Source organism: Morone saxatilis, unplaced genomic scaffold (genome assembly GCF_004916995.1).
Source record: "Morone saxatilis isolate NCDOM2014 unplaced genomic scaffold, NCSU_SB_2.0 Contig18, whole genome shotgun sequence".
Lineage (NCBI taxonomy): Eukaryota > Metazoa > Chordata > Actinopteri > Moronidae > Morone > Morone saxatilis.
In genome coordinates, this window is record NW_023339740.1 from 70,035 (window position 1) to 83,258 (window position 13,224).

The window sequence follows — 13,224 nt, forward strand, 5'->3', positions numbered from 1 at the left end:
TGTGTGTGTGTGTGTTGAAAATGAGCCTATATTAGCTAAACATTGCTTGTACTTCCTGCTGGGTGAGATGTTCTCCTGATGTGCTGCCTGTCTGTGCCATTAGGAGAGACTGCTTGATGAGGTGAAGGTGGAGGAGGGAGAGGAGGGAGAGGTGGATGAAAACGGGGTCACCATCTCCAGTAAAAAAGTATGACATTTAAAATATTTTCCAGTACAGCTAGATATTTTTGTTCTGTGTGACGAGCAATACATCAGTAATTCAAAAGACAAAATGACACTGCCTGTCTAACCCCCCCCCCCTTGGATCTCTGCCTGTTCATGAAGACATGTAACAGTTTGGAGAGGAGGCGGAGGAGAGTGGGAGGAACAGAGGTAAAAGAGGAGGGCGTGGAAACTGAGGACGGGGCAGGAAACCCCACAGGGAACACCCCCACACCCCAAAACACTGGGGTCAGCACGCGACGCACCACCTATGTCATGGTCAGTGAGAGGAATCGAGTTGATCCGTCAGTTGGTTTTTGTTGTTGCGTCTATTTAACCTCTTCTTTTTCTACATTCTCTTACAGGAAGCACCATCTATTGAAGAAAAGACATCATTACCCAACCTGCCCGCCCCAGTTGCCCCCCCTAAACCTGCACGACCCACCAAGCCTCGACCCAAAAGTCGGATCTCTCGCTACCGGTCAAGCTCATCCCAGCGCGCCCGGCGGCAGCGTCAAGCCCATGCCCAACAGGTAGCGGCCGCTGCTGCTGCCGCTGCCATGGGAGCGGCTCCATCTTCAGCCGATCAGGGTGCTGCTCTCGACGAAGAGGGCTCACAGGGTCCATATGGCGCTGAACATGGCCACGGAGAGAGTGGTCTTGGGGGTCATCTCCTAGATGGAGATGTCCAGGGTCTAAACTGCATAAATAGAGGCAACTTGCGCTACCCCAAGACCAAGAAGGTTAGAGGACATTAGACTTTGTAGAAATGTGGCTGTTTTAAGATGGAGTCCACTATTCCTAATCATATTTATTATTTTGTATAGTTGATCATTAATGTTTTACTTTGCTGTCAGTACCTGGTGACAGAGTGGTTGAATGACAAGGTCCCTGGAGGAGAAAAGGTCCACCAGGAGGTGCCCGTCGAGCGCCCGCTGCGGATAACCACTGACCCCACGGTGCTGGCCACCACCCTCAACATGCTGCCAGGCCTCTCCCATTCGTCGCTCATCTGCACCACACCCAGACACTACGTCCGCTTCGGCTCCCCCTTCAACCCCGAGAGACGCCGGCCCCGCCCACTCCAAATGGACGGCACTTATGGCTGCTACAAGAAGGTGAAAGATGCAGCGAAATATTATAGAGTGTATGATTGTAAAATATAGCGTATATAAATGGGTATAATTCACATTTAGTGTTACTGCTGTCAGAAGTCTGTATAGTATATCTGTATATTTGTAACTTGAGTATTTTTCTAAGAAGTTTTTACTTTTACCCACTACATTTTTACACATATCTGTAGTTTCTTCTCCTTACATTTTGAAAACAGGCTAGCTACTTTAGTTTTAATGCATTTGAAAGGAATTATCGATTATTTTTTTGCACACCTTTCCAACATGAAGATCGATGCATATCACACATGATGATGCTGAAAAAGATGTAATGATGTAACAAGTTGAAACAGACAAGATAGGGAGACGTGATCCTATTTGAAGTTTCAGCTTTGCACAGAAACAACCGGTAGAAATCTCCTTCAGATAAACCAAAGGGAGTACTTTTTACTTTTATACTGTAAGTACATTTCAGTGCCTGTACCTTTTCACTTTTACTTGAGTAAAGAAGTTGAATCAGGGCTTTTACCTTTACCGTCTTTTTTTTTTTTTTACACAAAGTATCTGTACTTCTACTTGAGTAAAGAATGTATTTTGTTTATAAAATATGTTAAATTCTATTATTTTGTTTTATGTGAAGTCTAAATAAGCTTATCTGATCTTGAAATTTAAACAAATGTCTCAGTTTTTGTTTTTTAAGCTGACAATGCTTGTTGTTTTGATACAGAGATGGATAAAGCAGTTGGAGGACGAGAGCTGTTCAGCCAGTGTGGAGGATGGCACAGAGTCCACCTCCTCCCAGCAAAGCACCAGTAGCAGATCCACCCCTAACCCCCTTTCCAGCGGTACGTACATCCACACTACTGTTACTATAAGTACAACTAAATGAAGAGTTCTTTATGTAATTGCAGTCATGTGTTTCATTACCTTCCTGATACTAGATGTGTATTTCCTTCTTTTTTTAACTCCCTTTTATGTTTTCCACATTTTATGTTTTTAAAATCACAGAAGTCAGCGCACCGTTTAAGAAGCGCCGCTCAAAGTATATGGCAGGGACGACACCAACACCCTCGGACCACCTGCTCCGCCCGCTGTCACCCATCACACCACCGCTCCCAGAGGACTCCCTCCACCCGCTGCTCCACACCCCCTGTGGCTCCCTGCTGCCCAACGGCCTGGCCTACTCGCCCATGCCCTCACTGCCCGCCAGCCGCTGTAATACACCGCTGCAATTTGAAGTAAGGGATAGCACAGACATAGTTTCTCATACTTGTCTGTCAGAGCTTACATAGTAAACCCAATAATATCCATTTCACTTGGTAAACTGCACCCAGGTGTTCTACCATCTTTTTCTTTCCCACATGAGCACATCCATCTCAGACAGCTTAGTACATTAGTGAAGTAATTGCAATAAAATAAATGTTGGTTTGTAATCAATTGGCTGAGTAGTGGCTGCAGGGCTTTCCCCTACCAAATAGGCAGATAGTATTGTATAGTATGTGTAAATTTCAGCATGAAGTTAATGTGAATCTAAGAGATCCAAGTGAGCTCATTCAATTCTCCCAAGGGTATATTTAGTGTTTGTAATTATACCACATTATATCTGGGGAACTTTGTTAATCATTGAGGATAAACTACTGTTTGTATGCAAATGAACCTTCATATTGTTTGACATAATTAAATCTTCTTTTTGGAATAAACACTTTGACTCACCAATGAAACTTGATCTGCTGTTAATGGACCTGGGCAGGTTGTCCCAATATATGTAATATTTGGGACACACTATGAAGTTTCTAATAACCTTTGCTTTCCTCTCTAGAACATATCATCCCCGGAAGCGTCTCCTGTTCACCGGCCGGAGTCCATCTCTCCTGAGGTACATCCCCATCTCTGCCATTAACTCTTAATAGCGTAATGGCTAATGCTACTACTCACTTGTTGCTTAGATTTGTTTAATTAATTTTGTCTTCTCTGTGTTTATTTCCCACCTTCAGCCATGTCTTCAGGCAGACTTTGACGTCCCTCGTCCTCAGTTCCCAGACCTGTCGCTCCCCTCCAGCCTAGAGAGCCCTGTGGCTCTGACCTCCGATGACTTCTCCCTTCCTGGAGGCCCTTCAGGCCACGATTCCCAGGGCCCATCATCTGTAGGGACCAGTTCCCTAAACCCAGCGTCCTGTCCTTCCTTAGACCTTACCCCCCAAAACAGGGAGCAGGCCTTCAAGACAGAGTTCAACCTCATATACACCTGCTCCCCCCTCAATGCAAACCTGGGGAACCCCGTGGCCACTGACCGCCACCTCTCCCAGTCAGAAGGTGGCTTCTCCCCAGCAGAGTCCTTCCACAGTTCCATAAGCGGCCAGGGGCTGCTGGGAGACGTGGGTACCGGCTCCATGTCGCCCTATGGTGAGCCTCATTATGGGGGAAGCTACCCGGATAGTGGAACACCTCCTCACACCAGCAACCCACCTCAAAAGAAGAAGGCAAGTTCTCCACATCATAATGATAAGAATGTAAAAATGCTAGTTTTTCAGGTAAATCTTAAGGACATTCATCTGTTCTTTTCAAGCACGAATGACTTTGAGTGTGATATGTGCCAACTGAAAAGCCGAACCTCATGATGTGCTTTTCCCCTTGCTCTGTGTTTGCCCGTTGACTTTGTCTTAAGTATATCAATTGGTCCCTTTTGTCAGGTGGTCAAATCCAATAGCAACAGACATTTAAAAAAAACAAAAACCTATTTAAGCATTTTATGTGTATATCTGAAATGATTTCGACTCTGTAGCTTTGACCCTTCCTCCCCCCTCCCTCCCCCCTCCTCTTCCTCAGCCCCCTTCCTCCCCTTCGCTGCTCCTTGACACTTTTTGCCAAGTCTCTCTTCCACTTTTCTTCCAAGGCAGAGGGCCAACCAGCATACCATTAGTCTGCTGACAGGGAAGCCAGATTACCAGGCTATAGCTGTAAGAAGTGAATACAAGCCAGTACAAAATATGGTGAATATTCTCCCTACAACTACATCTTTAGAAGTGTGCATGTAAATATTGTTTCTTTGCATCTGCATACAACACCCACCCCATGCTCCGACAGCTCCGCCCCCCCTCCTCCTCCTCCAAACCCACATTGAATTATGACGCTATAGTTTTTAGCAGGAGTTTTAAGTTCTTATGCCATTTCAGTCAAATTCATTGTAAAGGTTCATCCATTGCCTTTAACATAAGAGGCTGATGGTTCATGAATTGTCATGATTGCGTTGAGATGAAGCCCATGTGTCTCTGCTCCATCTCATCCATGGCTCTTTCCAAACCGTAATCCACCTCGGTTAAAAGCAAGGCTAAATTTACCAGTGTGGTTTTAAAGCAAAAAAAACATGCACAAGGCACTATATGAAAGTTCTAGGGCTCCGGGTTGCATTAAGCATGCAACAAATGGACATCCTCGTGAGTTTACATTGGCTATAATCACACTGCGAGCCTTAGCCATCAATTTGGATTTATTGGTCAGATACAATTTTTGTTTGGCTGTTCAAATTATTTGTTGAATGTGATGTTGGTGACTTGCAGTCTGAACATAGCCATTGTAACACAGTTCATCAGTCTCGAGCCAAATGTAATTTTTAGCAAACTGAGCTAACATCACATAGTCCTGTTAATGTGACGTTAGAAATGAGTGACTGAACTGGAAAAATCTGTGGTTGATACCAGAACTCAGCACATCACACAGGTCAGGCTAGATATCCAGAAAGATGTCTAAACATAAACATGAAAATGGGAATATAGAATACCTCACATCCTGCCCTTCTATGGACGCCCTGTAGATAGGGTTATGGTACTGATATCTGACAGTGATATCAAATAGGTATCTGAAGTGTCTAGTATTAGGATTCCCGTTGACTAAGAAGGTGGAAATGATTTAGTGGTTCAGATTAATGTTCGCCGGTCAAAATAAGGGATATACATTTTTCAAAGAAATGTCCGTTGTCAGTTGTTTTCTGTATAGCATCACATGCTGTATGAAATACAGATGAAGGTCAGATTTAGATAAATTGGCTTGAAGTGAGTCATGACTCAAGTCCAGCAGAATTGGGTCAGTTGACTCGTCCAGGCAACAGAAAAAAAGTTTAACACATTAAAGACTTTAATTATATTTTGCCTCCAACCATTGGCTCTTTCAGTTACTATAACATTGTACTCCGCACCATAGTAATTGCTGAAAATAGTCCAGTGGCACTGGAGTTATTATATTTTTATTATAGTATTTATTAGTTTGTTATTAATTTTTTATTTTCAGTTAGTTTCAAGAGTGGGTTTGTTTATTTCAGTTTGTTTTTTATTGTTTACAAAAAGGTTTAGTTTTAATTAATTAAGTAAGTTTGATTAACCTGGGTTGTACAAATATATCAAAACCAATAGATAGGTGGCCGCAGCTACAAGTTGTTATTAACTGTACTTTTCCTTTTAGTTTTTATGTTTTTGTTTCATTTAACTGGGACGGAACCAATCAGAGACCTTGTTGATACAAAACTACAGCAGCATACTAAACCTGACCTGAAAGAAGAAAGACATGTATGGTGGCCAGCTCTTAAAGGGTTTAAATACTGTATATATAAATATATATCGGAGGCTATTTATTTGTCGCTCCCTAGTATATAACATTATCGCTATCACAAAGATTCAGACAAGAGCCATCCATGTCAGTATCTGACTGTGTGGTCATCACCCCTCTCCCCTACCTTTTTCATAAACCCCCACTTTGTTCCCACAAGCCTTTTCTGTGTCATGACGACATTAAGCTGGGATGAGTGCTCTCATTCTCATTGTTAATAGTGGAGGTGTGTATATGTTGTGTGTGTGTGTGTGCTCAAACTTCCTGTGGACGTTGATATGAGTGTTTGTGTAGTTGTTGTTTCAGTGTGGTTGCATCATTGCGTGGCGCATTTAAAGTTGCCTGCTCTTTCGTCAAAAGCTTTAGATGCTGTATGTTACTAACAGTGCATTGAGGACACACAGTGATCTGCAGTATGCTGTATTTGAGCCTTTTCTCAACTCTTAATGGAATGGAACCAAAGCAGAGATGCATACAGTGTCATTTTCATGTCAAAGGTAATTTCCATGGTGATGAAGGTGTGTTTTTCTTTCTGTGGCATTGAAGAGTAAATACTGTTTTCCAGGTGAGTCCTCTCTGGTGTGGTGCATGCGGTCTGCCCATCACTCAGTGCAGTTTTGGTGAATGATGTGATTCAGTCAGCGGCCCAGCATCAGTGTGAATGACATGAAGTAGTATAAGCACCAGACCATGTGTCAGTCCTTTAATAGCGCCCCCCCTCCCTCTGCTGCTTCAGGTGTCATTGCTGGAGTACCGTAAGAGGAAGCAGGGAAGTGGTCGCGACTCGGAGCCTGTCGGGAGCAGCTCGTCTCTGGGTGGCACCCCCACCCGGCCTGGCTCTCACTACAGCCAGGACTCCCATCAACCCCATCAACCCCATTCCCATCAGCAGATGTATCCCCCGGCTTCCCCACACAGCTCCTTCTCTTCCTCAACACACACCTCCATCCCGCAGATAGAGGAGGTCAGTCCTCCAGACCACCAGGGCTCGTCAGTGCAGTCCAGACGCCAGGACAGCAACAACCAGTGGTGAGAGGCCCACAATAATGGCTCACAGTACATGTCGCATATGACATGCACATTCTGGAAGTTTTAATAGCTGTCTGATAACCTTTGGATTGTGTTTTTCCAAGGATGGTTCCAACTACTGTTGAACGTCTAAGGGAAGGTCAGGGGGTTCTGGAGCGAGTGCTAAGAAGCATCAAGATGGAGCGGAATTACAAGAGAAGTGATGGCTCAGCAGAGAAGGAATCTGGTATGAAGACATCCATGCAGAGAAATGAACTGACAAAGCCACAACCACCGTAAAACTTGTAATAAAAGCAGGATCCCAATTAGACCCAGGTCTCTTTTACTGGCCTGTTCTAGAAATTATCTTGACCAACCAGGTCGCCTGCTGGAGCAAGTTCTGTGTCCATTCCTCCATTATTTATGTTCCTTTAGTCCGTAAGTGTTGACCAATCAAAAGAATCAAAGTGTTTGAATTTTTGTCATGTTGTGTGTGTGTTGCTCGCTGTCTGTATGCTGGCTGCCATAAATCATTCACGTGATCAAATGTTCACGTTCTAATAAAGGCCGGGTGAGTTCAGTGATTGAAACAAATAAACGCCCGGGCTATTATTAGAAGTTTCACAGTATGTTGTACCAAAAACAAAGAATAGACCTAATAACTAGATACAAGTAACTACATGACAAGTCATTTTCTCAATTAATCCATTAGTTGATTGGTCCAAAAAATTTCAGAATATCAGTGTTTCCCAAAGCCCAAGCTGACATCCTCTATTCAGTTAACTGTCATAGAGGATTAGAGACCACAGGATACTCACATTTGAGAAGCTGAAATCAGAGAATTTAAAAAAAAAAATTTCTTAAAAAATGACATGGATTATCAACATACTTCCCTAACGTGTTCTTGTTTTCTTCAGTGCTATTGTAATTTTCCTTTCTGTGTCTGCAGATGCAGATCGATATGAGATGCAGGCAGCGGCCATGGCTTCTCCCATGAAGAGTCCACAAAGATACAGTCCCTCTGTGTACTCACACCAGGTATCCTGCACAAACCATTTACACTCGATGCAAACAAATTGTCCGGATACTGTGTCACAATGACATTAGTATACAAGTTGCCTGATGACCATTGCCATGTTTAGTCTGTTTCTGTGTTGCTGTTTGTAGTCAAGACACACATGGATCAAATCCAGTGCCTTTTGGCAACATTTTATTTGAATCTGATGCATTAGCCATGATTCCATGACAATGTTGCATTTAAATCATATGGAAGTAATTAGGAGGGTTGGGCGAGCGTGGTTAATGTACTTTTTACGAGTAGGCTGTCATTAAGTAAAATGTGCCAATATCTGTACTTGTAAATATATAGCAACCTTTTTCTTTTTTTAAAATTCTGTTCTGAAAATAGTTCTCTCACTCTTTTAGCTCAATCATGAGGCTGTTCTGTATATAGTTTTCTGCTAAATATAACTGATCAACCCATATCAATTTCAGGCTTAAATGAACAACTTGGGGTTAGGCCCCCACACACTTCCTCTTGTATGGATACAGAAAATGCAGTTGATTGAACAGATACAGATAATGCTGTACTCATCCCTAGTAATGATCATTTCCTGACCCACATCTTTGCTAGTGCTAATTTATTGAATGTGTCCCTCATCTAAATGCTAATTATGAGTAGAAATCCTGCCTTTTCCTGCAGTTCTGTGTATCCAACTTGCTGGTAAATAATAATGTCCAGTCCATCATTAAAGGTTCATAAACCCTAATTTAGCACTATTTTTAATATTCATATATATGTTTTTAACAAGGTAAATATGTTTTACTTTGTAAGTGAATACCTGCAGATGCTATCTTGCTTTGTCCAAAGCATGGATACTTGCATTTAATTGAAATGTTTAATTGTCACAGAAGAGTGAGTGTGTGTGTTTTTTGTGTGTTCAGTCATCAGAAAGTCACCGGCAGACCGACAGCCCGTCGTTCATCCAGCAAACCTCCAACTCTCCATTCCGGGGTTCCTACAGTCCCTCATCAGGCCAGAGCTTCTACCCACGCCTCTCCTCCTCTCACCCGGGACTGTCCCAGGACCACCCTCCATCCTGCTACCCCAGTCACACAACCAACCCCGCCTCCTCCTCGTCCTCCTCCTCCTCCTCCTCGTCCTCCTCCTCGTCCTCCTCCTCCTCCTCCTCCTCAGACTCCAGGCTGCCAGCGGGCTCTCTACACCAGCAGAGTGGCAGCAGTAACGTGGACGGTGGCCACGGCTACGGCAACAGCCACTTAAAAGCGAGCCTTTTGAACAGCAGCGGCCTGCCGGGGTCTCCCGCCCCAGGACCCAGGGCCCACGGGCAGACTAAAATAGACTCGGGTGCCCAGGCCTCCAGAGGGAGCCAGCAGGCATCTCGCAGCCTGAAGTCGGGTAGCCCGGGCCAGACGGCGCTGCAGGCCGGCCCCAGGTTGCTGTCGGCCTCCGGACCGACACACTACCCACAGCGAGGGTCAAGCCTCAGTCAGTTCCAGCACTCCCCGCTCCAGGGACCCGGAGTAAGGACACAGTCAGGAAGCTTTTAGGACCTTGTTCAAGTGTGTGCGTATGTGCGAGTGTGTGTGTGTGTGTGTGTGTGTGAGTGTGTATGAAGCTGCGTACCTCCTCAACCCCTGCGGTGAAATGGGGCTCAGGGAGTTTGGGGAGGGGAAATGTACAGACCCAAGAGGAGCAAGGACTTCTTTACAGATTTCTCCTTTTCTCCTTTTCTCCTTTTCTTTTTTTCTGTCTTTTCTTTCTTTATTTACAAAAAAACAAAACAAATTACCACATTCTGCACAAAGCTAATCATTGACTTTGGACATCATTACGGAACCAGTGGAAAAACCAATTTGGATGACACATTCTGAAAAAAATAACCAAGAAATCACATGTAACTTGAAATTGTCCCCAGTGTTTCCTCATGTGCCGGACTGTGCAAACAGGCTCTGTAATGTCGGAAAGTAAAAACTTCCACACAAATGTCTGTACAAAGTTATAAAAAGCCGTACCTGTCATCATGGTACCCAGGTTGGATAAATGCTGAGATGCATATGTAACTGAAAGCAAGAGTTGTTTTATTTTTGATTTTTTGTTTTTGTTTTTGTCGTTACTTTTTTGATTTGGCAAGTGGCCGAGTCTGTGCTGCAGTAAATAAGTGTTTGATTTGGAAAGAGGGGGAAACAATGCAAGCGAAGGCGACATGTTAATCATCCGTTCTAAAGATGCATTAGAGAGGCGGGGAGGAGGGGTCCTCCCTGGATAGGATCATTCCATGTGATTACCAGTTTCCGTGTTCTCTCACTAAACATGAAAACAGCCCTTTTTTTCCCTCCGTCTGTTCCAATGTTCTGTTGTTTTGGGTTCTCTTCTGTTCTCTCATCCCCACTGGACTTTTTTGATTTCACATTAGGACTACTTCACTGTAGACTTCTGATATTGTACTTGAGACATACAGGTCTTATGATTCATGGTGCTGCGTTCTTGTTTTTTTTTTTTTTTTTCCAATAAATTTGAAATCCAGTTATGTTCCCCACATATGGCTGCATTCATCTTGTCATTAAATCAGTTGGAACAAGTTTTCCAAATTCATACTAATTATATATTCTAGAGTGGGATGCAGGAACAAAATGAGAGGCGAACAATCCAATGTAATTTCTAAGATAAAATGTTGGGTTTTTATCCTGCAGGATTTCTTTAAATATATGTTTGGTTTTTTCCCTGACCAATCCTTGCATTCCGTTTGACACCGAGGAAAATCGGGGAAGGGATCTCTGAGGGAGTATTTGGATTGTTTATAAAACCTAGGTTTTAAAAAAGCTGCTATGTTCTCGTGTGAGAGCTGCTTCCCTTTCCACAGAATGCTGTATTTTTATTTTTCCTTTTTAACTCACAAACTGACTTGTAATAAAGAGACAGTTCTCCTGACCGCCACAGTGGGACCTCAAACCGACGTTAAGCTGACAGCTGGGCGGCAGCAGGAGTCGCCCTCTCCTCCCTCTGAGACTTTTATTTTGGACCGGATGTGGAAACAAAACGTCTGCGTTCGTGTGGGAAAGCTTCGAGGACCGAGGGCCCGGTCATGAGACTGGACCCCACCCGCCACTACACCCACCGCCCCTCCTCCCCTCAGTCCGCAAACACACAGAAGGGTACTCGTGTTACATGAATGTTTGACAAATTGAAAAAAAATAAAGTTGTGACCCAAAATTAACCAGCACCTTAAAAATGAAAGAAATACAACCTAAAAGACACAATAGGACAATATGTATGATTATGTGTACTTGTATAGAAAGAAATGTGATATAGACTTGTATGGAGAAAATATAGTACACTGAATTTATCGCATGATATTTGTTATTAGGGTCCGAGTGACCAACTCTGTCAGACGGTTGGAAGCTGATCATTGGGTCTGTTCCTGGGTTCCTCCGAAAACCAGACGCTGCATTCTCTTTTTGTTGTGTAAAGATCATTCTGTTGGTTTGGATTTATTTTTACACAGATCATAGTAGTAACTATTTCAATTGTTCCCCTCCAAAAGGTTTAAGAAGCAAGAGATGTAATGCTTTTTGATAATAAAATAATCATGATGGTAATGTATTTTGAAAACTACCATTGTGATGTGTCATTTGAGGGAGTCGCTTGTATGTTTTGCACACGTCACAGCAGTCCAGGCGGGGAAGATAATCTCCACCAGTGCTGCTCCTGTTTGCGAGTTAGCAGGATATATTAAAAACTATAAAAAAAAATAAAGGTAAAAGGCTTTTCTCTTAGACAAGTGTAAAAGGCAACGAAACATCAGATAAAAGGATCATGTTAAGTATGCGAGTGGCAGTGGCATTACAATGAGTCTCACAATGTTTTCTAACAAATACACACATCTTCATCTTCACACAAATGCGGGTGCAAAGGTTGAATATGCACGTTAAATACATTAAACATTGTATGTATTCTTTCAGCCTCATTATTCAGACTAACCTCCATCACTTAAAGCTGTAGTAGGTCATTTTTATAAAAAAAAAATAGCTGTCATATTTGCTACTTACAGTAGTACATGAGAAGTTACTTATTGGGTGCACATAAGCAACCTCTCAGCAGTAACAAATATGTTTTCCACTAATTCTCACCCCTGACTGAGCAGGTTTTTTTTTTTTCTTTAATTAAATCTTGGCCCACTGTTACAGATTGAGCATCAGTCCTGTGTTTGTCCACTAGAGGGAAGCATTGAGCTACAGGTGAATAATGCAAAGGAGACAAAGACTTGGTTTCCCAGTGTGTGAAAGCACCAATGAAACTACATATTCATAGCAAACACTTGATTTGGATAGTCAGCCTACTTGTAGAGTATTTGTAACATTTCAATATTTTTCCTTTGTCTGTAACAGATTATCTATAGCATTGTTTCCGTGTACCACCTCAGTAAATATCAGTCTCTCCAAGTACCACCATTATGACCGATTTTAAAATACAGCAGTGTAGGCCGACCCTGTTCAGCTGCAGACAGTTCACACAGGAGGCAGCTTTATTCTTAATAGGATTATTTGTTGACTGTTGTTGAATCCTGAACGGAACCGGTTCAAGAACCAGAGCTAATTTGATGGAAAAGGGGTCCTCCTGGTCCACATTTCTCTCCCCAATAGTCCCTGTTTGGAACCACTGAACCATTCATTTTACGTCCACCAACTATCCTACCATCATGTTTTAGCTCCTAACTAATTGTGAGATGAGATTTATTTTTCAAAACCATTGAAATGGGAACATTTCATCTGAAGAAAGAGAATGATGAATGATTTATTTTGTGGATTACTTAAGTATGTTTCTCAGGTTTATTGTATCTACCCTGCACAAGCAAAGACATGTCAACAGAACTGAAAAAACAATTCACAAAACAAAGGCAGTAAATTCACCATTGGTGGGGAACAAAACTGCATTTCATTGTCATAAATGTAATAGTTGGTGTATGCTTTAAAAAAATCCTGCACACTTGTACTGTAGTCACTCTATTAGCAATATCCTTACACTTTCATCAGTATATTCATACAAACATTACCTGAGGAAATCAAAGTATTCATTACATGTTGTATTATGTTAAAGAAACTGCAAATAAGACCGTAGGTCCATATCCATGACAAACAATTTGTTATTCAATAAGATTATCACACAAATAATATACTAATTAATACAAAATACTGCAAAGCATGCTAACCATTTAAATAATAACTGTATGCAGAAATGAAAGAAACTGTTTCAAACTCCAGCTAAATTGCTTCTAAGAAGACT

At 42.5% G+C, this 13,224-nt stretch overlaps 1 protein-coding gene across 3 annotated transcripts in view; it reads left to right on the forward strand.

The window, feature by feature from the left end:
- The window catches only part of setd5 (SET domain containing 5), a gene marked incomplete at its 5' end in the record, with an annotated part of 17,403 nt that extends 5,826 nt beyond the window's left edge, over nt 1-11,577 (forward strand). For 2 of the 3 annotated variants that reach the window (XM_035661478.1, XM_035661479.1), the window contains 12 exon segments: nt 104-187; nt 325-480; nt 567-944; nt 1,059-1,319; nt 2,041-2,158; nt 2,322-2,551; nt 3,133-3,189; nt 3,308-3,793; nt 6,649-6,941; nt 7,046-7,167; nt 7,870-7,958; nt 8,865-11,577. In XM_035661478.1, coding sequence (XP_035517371.1) covers nt 104-187; nt 325-480; nt 567-944; nt 1,059-1,319; nt 2,041-2,158; nt 2,322-2,551; nt 3,133-3,189; nt 3,308-3,793; nt 6,649-6,941; nt 7,046-7,167; nt 7,870-7,958; nt 8,865-9,491 — 2,901 coding nt within the window. 3 annotated transcript variants of the gene reach the window in all.
- Between the last annotated feature and the right edge of the window lie 1,647 nt (nt 11,578-13,224).